The 10332-nt window shown below is 39.9% G+C and overlaps 1 protein-coding gene across 1 annotated transcript in view; it reads left to right on the top strand.

The window, feature by feature from the left end:
- The first annotated feature begins 5806 nt into the window (after positions 1-5806).
- The window catches only part of CLIC4 (chloride intracellular channel 4), a 1305478-nt gene continuing 1300952 nt past the window's right edge, over positions 5807-10332 (top strand). The window contains exon 1 of the mRNA XM_044083084.1: positions 5807-6407. Within this exon, the coding sequence (XP_043939019.1) occupies positions 6339-6407 (69 nt within the window). The 5' untranslated portion in view covers positions 5807-6338. The remainder of the gene's footprint in view (positions 6408-10332) is intronic.

The raw sequence follows: 10332 nt of genomic DNA, 5'->3' as shown, positions 1-10332 counted from the left end.
ATATGATATGCACCTTCTTTTTTTCTGACTATACTATGTATAATATCTACTTCTGCTTGTATATGATATGTACTTTCTTTTCTTCTGGAGCTTTTCTCCCCGGGCCTCTACTGAAAAAGGACATGTATCCAGCTAGACTAGCCCGGTCAACAAATGTAAAATAAAATTAATAATAAACATACCATCCTGAACAGATTCTAATAGGCCCTTGTTGGGATCAGTGAAGAACATAAGAGATATAAGACTAGTGACTGGTAGCCTAGAAGAACTGATCTCCTTGCTTACCTGGGGATTTTAAGAAGAGTAAACACTCCAAATTTTCAGGGTTTTTTTTTTTTCTTTCAAGGAGTTTTATAAATATTGGATGGACACCAAATTCTTTATCTCTCCACTTTTTTTTTTTTGTTGTTCAAAGCCAAATAATGACAGAATAAAGGTTCAAAATCAGGAACAAATATTATTTTAATTCACTTAAATGGTTAATAGACTAACGTGTTTTGCATCAACATGAAGTCTTTGGACAATAAGCATAAAACTGACACTGATTTACCAGCAAAAGGACCAGGCAAAATTGAGACAGAATCAAAGACAGTCTGTGAAATCAGGGATAGTGACATGTATGCAGTGTTCCAGATGACTCCTAAAACAAGTCACTGATCTGCGTGTGTGTTATGCATGGGGGGTGCAGTGTTAAAGTAACAAGCTGGCTATAATTTCATTCACTTTCTTTCATGATTATCAGAACCTCCATAACACTTGGGGGGGGGGGCAACTGCACTGCATGTAAAAGTAACAATCTGGCTATAATTTCTTTCACTTACCATCTACCCCTAAGTACTTCATTTTAGCATGTCCCCATAAATATGGGCATAGGTGAACCAATTTGTGTGTGGGTACTTAGTTTACATCTGTTGCCTTTGTTTTTATCTTCATTAATTTTGTATCCTGAAAAGACTAATATCATTTGCAAATAAAGCCAACTTTTCTTGATTACCATACCAATTATACCCTTAAATTTTGGACTCCCTATTTTCTTTGTAAATGGTTTTAAATATAACACAGATAACAAAGGGGAAAGATGACACCCCTGCCTGGTTTCTCTGTTCAAAGAGAAGTTATCAAAGAACCACCACCTCTTTAATTTTTGCCTCTGATCACTCATATATCCTCCCAATTAAACTTATAATTTTGCCAAGGAATGCAAATGCTTCCATTGCCCTACTCAAAAAATCCCAGATTACTCTGTGGAAGGGTTTATTTGCATCAAGACCCACCATCAGCAGTAGTATTTTCTTACATTCTGCTTCCCTCTGGATCATCATTGTTCTTCTAATGTTGCCAAATGTTTGCTTCCCCTCCACAAAACCACATTGATCCTTATCCATCAATTTTGGTATCATATTTGCCATTCATTTAGTCATTATAGAAATAAGCACTTTATTTTTTTATTTATTTAACATTTGTTTACTGGGAAAGTCCAGCAGCGCCAGAGCCCATTTTCTCCAGATGCATGTCTTTGGAATGTGGGAAGAAATTGGTGCACCCGGAGGGAACCCACATGAACGCAGGGAGGACATGTAGACGCTACAAAGAAGGCACCCCAGCCGAGAATCGAACCAGAGAACTTCTTGCTGTGAGGCGACAACACTAACTGTTACACCACTGTAATCATGGTTTAGAATTTAAAGGGGCCTTTATGAAGCTGGATCTCATGGGTCTTTACTATATTTAGGTATTACAACCACAGCTTTCTTCCAGGATGTTTATGCTCAGGCTTTGTGCCCATTGAATGGCGGATGGTGACTGTTATCACACTCCACAAAGGGGGAGCCACCACAGACCCAGGGAACTACCGCCCCATTAGCCTAACGAGCCTGGTCTGCAAGGCCATGGAACTCATGGAACTTATAAACAAATACATTGGTAACCTCCAAACTCTGGACCCCATCCAGTTCAGGTTTGTAAAAGGCAGATCATGTTTCCTAAACCTGATTGACTTCTTTGAAGCAGTCACCAAAGCCGTAGACGAGGATAAGGTGGTTTACACAGCCAATCTAGATCTCGCCAAGGCTTTTGACACCATCCCCCACTCTGAAATTATAAATAAATTCACGAAACTAGGTATAAATTCCTATGTCACAAGATGGGTTGCCAGCTGGCTCACCGACAGAACCCACACTGTGAAAGTAGCAGATTCAAAATCCGACTCCAGGCCAGTGACAAGTGGAGTACCACAAGGATCAGTCCTGGGTCCTCTCCTGTTTGGCATCTACTTTTCTGAAGTACAGGCTAGCACAGATGGCCTTAGGCTAGCGGATTTCACAGACGACTGCAAACTAGGAGCCATAGTTGAGTCCCCAAATGATGTGGACATCCTACAGAAGGGCCTCACAGAGACAGATGCCTGGTGTCAGTGCCATGGCCTCAAGCTCAATGCCAAAAAGTGCATTGTCATCCCCTTTGGTAAAAGCTCTGTACCCAAGAACTACCACATTGGTGGTAGTCTACTTAACACCGAAAGTGTGGTAAGAGACCTTGGGACATAGGTAGACAGCAGCCTCTCCTTCGATAAACACATTGCCACAGTATTCAGGAAATCCTTCTACGTGGCAAACCTCATCACAAAAGGCTTCTCATCCAGGAAAAAAGAGGTCATTGTTCCCATCTACTCGTCACTCATCAGACCCATTATAGACTACAATGCCCCTTTTGGTATGTACCTCACAAGACATCTGCAACAACTGGAAAGGCCACAGAAATACCTCACAAAGAGGATTACTGGCCTCAAATAGATGCCCTATGCAGACCGTCTCAAAAAACTCCAGCTTTACTCTGTCACATATCGCCTACTCAGAGGCAATCTCTGCTTAACATACAAAGCTATGTCAAACCCTGAGCTGTTGGACATGCTCCACCTAAAGAAACCCCAATCCCTCCGAACTACATGCTCTAGGGATCTAAACCTTCTCACCACATTAAACAGGACATGCTGGAGGGATAGATTCCTATCCCAGAGACTTCACATACTCTGGAACAAACTACCTATCTTTATCAAGCAAAGCTCCTCACTAGCTCTCTTCAAGAAAAATCTTGATGATTGGATGGGAAATAGAAAATTCACCCCGGGGATCACCTCTGTGGCTCTGCTCGACAGGGGCACAGGTAAATAATCTTCTTTGGTGGTGAAAGCCAGGGTACCTTTTTGGCTAGCCTTGTATAGGCCCTAGGGCTGATAACTTAGTACCTACCTATGAACCTATGCTTCTCCACCTTTTAAAATACTGTTAAACAAAACCTTCCAGATCTTTATCACTTTCTTCCCTCATAGCTTCCAAACTTCCACAAGAATACCATCTATTCCTGCAAACTTTCCTGTAGATTGGTTTTACATCATCATTTTTATCTCATCGCTTCCTATCCTAGCTGTTAGCAACCAAGCCTCAGCTACCTCTAACCTTGGCATATTTAATTATTTTATAAATATTTCAATTTGTACTTTTTCTTGATTTCCACATTTCTCTGTTTACACAGATTTTCATAAGATTTCTGAAATAGTTCTAATACCTCCACAGGATTGAAGGTAATTGTCCTTGTTATTGGCTTCCTAAACTTGGCAAAATCCTTTCTACTTTCTGTTGCTTGAGCTGTTGTGCTAAAAGCTTTTGTGCTTTGGAGTTATTATCAAAACAGTTGCTTAACAGCAATCTTTCTCAATTTATGCATATTATTGAAGTGGTCCTTTATTTTCTCTTTCGCACACTGCAGTTGTGCTTCTTCTTATTTTGCGAGAGCACCCCCCCCCCCGTTCTGCAATACTTTAACCTTTGTCAGTCCCTCTAAATAATTTTTGTTACTTCATAACCCATATCACTTTTTCTTTTATTATTTCTACACTATTTGCGGACTCCACTTTCATTTTATCCCACTCCCTAGCTACATTTTCTGAAGAAATTTCTATCTTCCCTAATAATTCCCACTATCAATTCCTTAAGTTCCTCTCCGTTTAACAAATATGTGGGAAACATCAGTGTCTCAATTTTATTTCATTAACAGTAACAGCAGAAAGGATCAGGTTTTCCCTATATGCTCTGTCCTCTAATTCTACCATTTGTTGAAACATCTCTTCTTGAGCAGACTCATACTCAGCCAGCCTTTTCTTTATTTCATCCTCTGATATTTGCAGTTTTATAAGCTCATCTGAATATCTTTTGAAAGCCTCTTCCATTTTTCCAGTTTTTTTTTTAGCCAGTCTACACCTTCAGTGCTTCATTTATTTTAATCAGCTTTGCACACATTTGACCTATTTATTCCTCTAGATTATGGAAAGTTGTATCTCGCACCAAAGCCAGAGCCTGAACTGCTTTTTCCTGAACAGCTGCAGGATTCTTCCCAGCCAGCATTTTTTTCCCTTTGTGGTTGATTTTTTTTCTTTTAGGTTATCTAAAATTCTTCTCTGCTGGCATCCAAGCAATGTACTTACAAGTCAATAACCAAAATTTACTCATAAATACAAATTCACTGGCTCTATTTTCTAAGTTCTGTTTTAACATTTGGAGAGCTGCAATTAGGATTTTACACTCTGTGCAATCATCTTGGAAATCCCAGGTTACTACCTTTTGCTATACTCACAATAGGTCATCTATTCCAGGTAGGGTCAAGGCCCACTCTGCCAGGGCCTTGGCTTCATCTATATGGTTTGGATTCTACAAGTATTCTAGAAACTGCTACTTGGTCTTCTGTACATACTTTTTACAAATCACTATAAGCTTGATTTCTTCACTAGGTCTAGATCAAGCTTCTCTAGGACTATTCTCCAGGGGCTCCTGAACCCATATCCTTCCCCCTTCCAAATATAGTTAGCTATGGTAATCTACCTATATAGTTAAGGCTACTGCAGCAGTGATCAATATGAAGAACAAAGTACACTTGTGCGCGTTGAACTTACCATAACAGTAGATGTTTGAATGATCACTGCTGATCATAGCAGCTCCCTCCATCTCCTTTGCTTTTCTTTCTATGCTAGGGTGTGGACATTTATTATTTATTTTTTGTTACTCCTAGCATTGTCCTTTCAGAGCTCAGCCTACCTTAGTATGCTGGCAGAAAAGCTCTGAAGCCCTTAGCACCTAATGCTATCTTTTAGCCAGATTGGACTAATGGAAGATGCCCTGTAGCTTTGAAAGCTGGCTGTCACTTATATCCTTGGCAGGGTGTAACCTATATAACTACAGCAGTGATCGTTCGTGAACCAACATCTACTGTTAAGCTCAACTAACACATCTCTACTATTCTGTGTCCTATGCTCCTAGCTCACAATAATATTTTCCTCAGTTTCAGCTATTTGCTCCCCCTAATATCACTGACAAGTGTACCCTGTACGGAATTTTTTTTTAATCTGCCAATTCATCGCACTCCCAAAAAAACATGTTCCAAGTTATCTGAACAGACCAGCATTTTGAGGCAATAATCAGGACATTCTGCGAAACTAGACAATTGAGAGGTGTGTGTTACGAGTTACAAACTCTCATAGAGGTGTACTTTTCCATTTAGTTAGTCAATTACCCATACCAAAACATGAGTTTGGCGTTACAAAAATGGACTATTTCAGGAGCCGTGTCGCTGGAGTACATTGTATTGAAAACGTTATCTGTAAGCACTAGTTAAGCTGTTTCTACTCAACAGAAAGCTCTCATTCCATCCCGTCTTGTACCAGTCTCCGATGTCTAACTTGAATAACTACATCTCATTCTTACCAGAAAAAAAAAAAAAGATAAGTGAGACATCACACGGGGAGTGAGTTATAGGGCCAGACTGGCAAAAAACCGCCACAAGGCCACTGAAATATATTACTTCCCTACCTCGTTTAGAAGTACGAGGAGTGGATACTGCGGTTCTGGAAAATAAGACTGCCCGAGCATCTCCTCCCCTTCACTGGCCCCCCTCACACTCCGGCGAATCGAGAGGCATGACATCAGAGCTTTAAAATATCCCAGTTTCCTTTTTCTCCTCTCGCTGCCCAGCTGGAGGGAGACCCTTACAATAATTCTGAGTGCATGAGTTCCGTTAGAGGTATAGAGCTCTTCTTAACTACAAGACTAAAGCAGCTCCTGCTACACCCTGTGAGGGACACACATATCTTTGTGTGTATAACGTAAAAAGTGACGAAGAGTAGAGGACTCGTCAGGGCTTAAACCCAACCTTTTGAGAGGAAAAAAAGTAGACCGTTAGCAGCTGGCGCGAGCTTCCAGACAGAAAAAGAAGCGCCCAGCCCGTCAAAAAGGACTTTCCAAGGACTGAGCAGTAAAAAAATCTTATATAAAAGTTGGTGCAGCAGCATTATGTCTTTCTCAGTACCACAGAACGGAGTGAAAGAGGACAAAGAACCAGTCATTGAACTGTTTGTGAAGGTAGGTGGTGTTCGGGGTACAACTGGAATGAAACCAGTTCATTTTTGTATGAGGAGCTATCTAAGCGAGATAATTTGTTTACGCTGGGTAAAGGGGGGGGGGGGGGGGTATGTAGTTCCATGGAAATTGAACAGTTATTTAATAGACTTACCTACGTGTGCATATGCTGCCAAGTGTTCAGGAGCTGGACATACTCTGTGTGTGTTTTGGGGGTGGGGTGGTGTTTTCAAATTATTGTTGATGTCGATGTTGCCGAGGACTGTATGCATACAGTACACCTCAAATACTATTTTCTTTCTCAGACCTGAAGGTCTTTCATATCAATTTCCCAAAAGAAAGTGCTGCTGATGACTTACTGAACTTTAATGAACTGAACTTTAATTGAACACAAACTGACAGGCTACGGTGTAGTCTATGAGACAGGGACTTATTGATGTTCAGGGCTGTATTTCAGCAGTTTTTCTCCTCTTTTGGCATTACGTTTGGTAAGCTGATGAAAATGTCACAGTGAATCAGATTTTCTGTTGGTACGGCTTCTTCACTTCACATTCATTGGGGAACGCCCATGTTGTTATTGAGAAAAAAAGAATAAAGTCCAGTCTTAAACCTGGCAGACCATCATGCACAGGGTTTGATATTTGGAGAAAGGAGTTGGCCAGTGATGCATGCCCGTAGCCAGAGTTGAAGTAAGAATGAACAAAAGGAGCATCAGGCTGACGCACGAATTTGTTTTCAGATAAAGTTAGTTACTGTACTTCATTCGGAATGATTTCTCCATTAATTTTCTATGATGTACATACATGGTAAAATGTTCGTGTAAATAACACGTGTAACGAGGGACGTAGATTTTTGGGACTGTGCACCAACTTCCTGAGTATTGCAAATGTCTGGCTACTCCCCCGACTGCAACTTGTATGCTGAACAGCAGTGCAGCTGCACTCTTCACCAACATAGTTATCCATCGTTTGTATTGTTTAAATAGCACACTTGGAATTGCAGATGTAAAGCATTTAGTATTTTTTATGTACAATAGAATCCTTTAATTGGATGGCTAAAATTACACTAAGCATGCATCACTGTGGACAAGTCAGTCTTTTTTGCCACTTCACGTGTATTCTTAATAAGTTGTATATTTGAAGGAGGGGAGCATTGTGTCCTTGTGTGGATGAAATCTTACCCCTCTGAAAAATAATTTATATATCCTGGCTTGCATGGTATGTGGTTGGTGACTCCCCCCCCCACCCCACATAAGGCAGTTTACTTTTAAAGGGGTTCTTTGGTCTGCTTTGATAAATAAATAAGTAGATAATGAATCCCGCACAGTGTGAATCTGCATGATTCATAAAACAGCCAGCTTTGTGGCTTTAATTGTGGCATAGACAATAAGGTTTCAGGTACTGGTATGGATACTGGAAAAAACAGTGGGGGAAGGACAGAAATAATTAGGCAGTATCTGCTTGCTTCCTCTTGGGAATGGTTGGAGGTATGGGTCTTAGGGCCACACTTGTTATCAGTGATACCCGGTTGACTTCACAGGAAACGTGCTTATAAGGGGGCCAGGGCTTCTTGAAAGGTTGTATTACTAATAGAAATGGGTGGCATCCTCACCACACCGCTTCACAGCCACCCCTTGAGTACTGCAGGGACGTGTGCAAGGGAAGCAACAGCTAGGACTTAAGGAAAATCCTCCTTATAGCTTGCACTGGATAATAAACACACCATGATCAAGCTCTTGGCCAAAAGTTTGGAATGAATTAGCCTAACTGTGGTGTGCTGGTAGTGAGACCAGTACAGGGATCAAACATGCCAAAAAATAACAACAAACACTACAGTTTGATGCGAAGTATGCAATGCATGCCTATGAGTATTTGCCCCTTGTGTTCTGATTTAGTAGGTATTTATAAATAGTAAAAGTATTTCTCTATGTGACTATAAATAATATTGCTCAACCATCTTTGCTATGTGTTAGTTGTAGCTTAAACTTGGCACTTCGCAAGGAGGCATTACATTGCACTGTTTAATAGTGTTTATATGAATTGCGCTAACAAGATATCATCAGTCATATCTGTTGGGGGAGTGAAACTTTTGTTAGTTTCTCACAACGTTTTTTTTTTTTACATTAATACAGTGAAGTACAGTAGGTTACCCCCCCAACACTTAGAAAGTAGAAATCATAATATCTGTTTTGCATATGTACTTTTGTTGAGCTTGTGTTTTGATGGCTTGGACGTGATACTGTTTTCTTCCTTAAATACTAGTGGTATTCCTAACCACTTCACAAATAATTTACGTATGAGTGGTGTGCTTTTCATCTTTTTTGTACATGACTAAAGACTTTTCAGGGTCCTCACACTCCATTGAAACTCTTGATACAGACTAATTGCTGGCACAGTGAAGCACTTCAATGTCATAAATGCTGACATAAAGAATAACAGAAAATAAAACTGCTTGGTCTGTATTGTCTACCCAGCCCATTTCTCTAGAATTGATATGCTTAAAAAGTAAAGCAACAAACTGTATTCCCCCATCCTCAGACATAACTGTTTCATGCCTGAATCCATGGTTATCCCTACAGCTTCTCGATGTCCAGTTAAGCAATGCTCAGAGCATTGTAATGTGAATGTCGCTGGTTGGTTTAAATCAGCATGAAACTCTGAGAAGCTTGAGAAGGTGGTGTGTCTCACTATTTTCATTTTCTCTATTTTGTGTTGTCTTGGAGTTATAAAAATGTGTAGTTTGCATGGGATAAAGCATTTAGGAGCTGCCTCTATCCATTAGTAGTGGGTAGCCCTGGAGTAAATTTTCTTTTTTCCCATCCATAGATCGAGGTTGCGCTTGAATATGGGCAGGGATGAACTTTGTTTTATGTGGATGGGGAATCTGTTCCAGAGCAATGGTGTTCTCTGCTAGATACAGCTGTCCTTACAAACCGATCTGTTGAAGTTGCAGAAGAGGTTTAGATCTCTAGACTGAGTATTTCTGATGCCATTTCACTTGTTGATGTGTAGTAAATTCATTAGTAATGGGTCAGAGGATGCCTTGTATGTCAGACACAAGTCACCTCTTAGCACTCTGCAGGATACCGAGCATAGTGACAAGGCTTTGAGATGGTCCATGTAAGAAATGTAAGGTACCTCTATGGATGTTCCAGTTGTTGCATGTGTCTGGACAGATACATGCCAAAGAGGGTATTATATTCAATGAGTGACCTAATAAGGGGTGAGTAAAGGGGGAAATGACATCCCTAGATCTAGCCACAATCCCTTTGTTTAGAAGCTGTGCAGTATAGAAGGACTTTCATACAACAATGGGTGTGCATTGGTCAAACGTTAGGTCACTGCCATTTAAATTCCTAAATCCTGAACACTCTTAGGTGGATATTATCAGTGTGGTAGAACCTTGGGATAGATGTCTTTCCCAAGGAAACAATGTATTTTTTGGCATTTAGTTTCAGTTTATGATTTTGGCACCAGTTGTTTACTTGGGATTTATTTATTTAGTTATTCCTAAATTATCATCGGAATGTTTTCAGCCCACAACTTTCTCAGAAAGTCCATTCTTTAAATATATCAGTGCATCTACGAAATATGTGACTTATTAACAGTCATCCATTTAGTTTCAAATTGTTATCTTATTTTGGTGTACTTTTTATCTTTTTACTGCTTTGGTAGCCAAATACATCAAACCAGACATCTGGAAAGCATCCTTAATTAAACCTCTTCTGAAACAACAAAAGAGAAGCATTTACAATTTAGACCTTTTTTGATATGTCCTCTGTTCATCATTTTTTTCTAGAAAAAATAATTTCATCTTCCTGGACTCCAAGGATAATGTCATTAAAATTGTTTAAAAAACAGGCAAAGCAGCATAGTAAACATTTGCTATGTTCTACCATTACTGTTTAATTTACTTGCATAATAGTCTG

This window comes from Protopterus annectens, chromosome 1.part1 (genome assembly GCF_019279795.1).
Source record: "Protopterus annectens isolate FY-2018-M chromosome 1.part1, PAN1.0, whole genome shotgun sequence".
Lineage (NCBI taxonomy): Eukaryota > Metazoa > Chordata > Ceratodontiformes > Protopteridae > Protopterus > Protopterus annectens.
The sequence above is the reverse complement of the archived record's forward strand: the minus strand, read 5'-3'. Positions and strand labels throughout refer to the sequence as shown.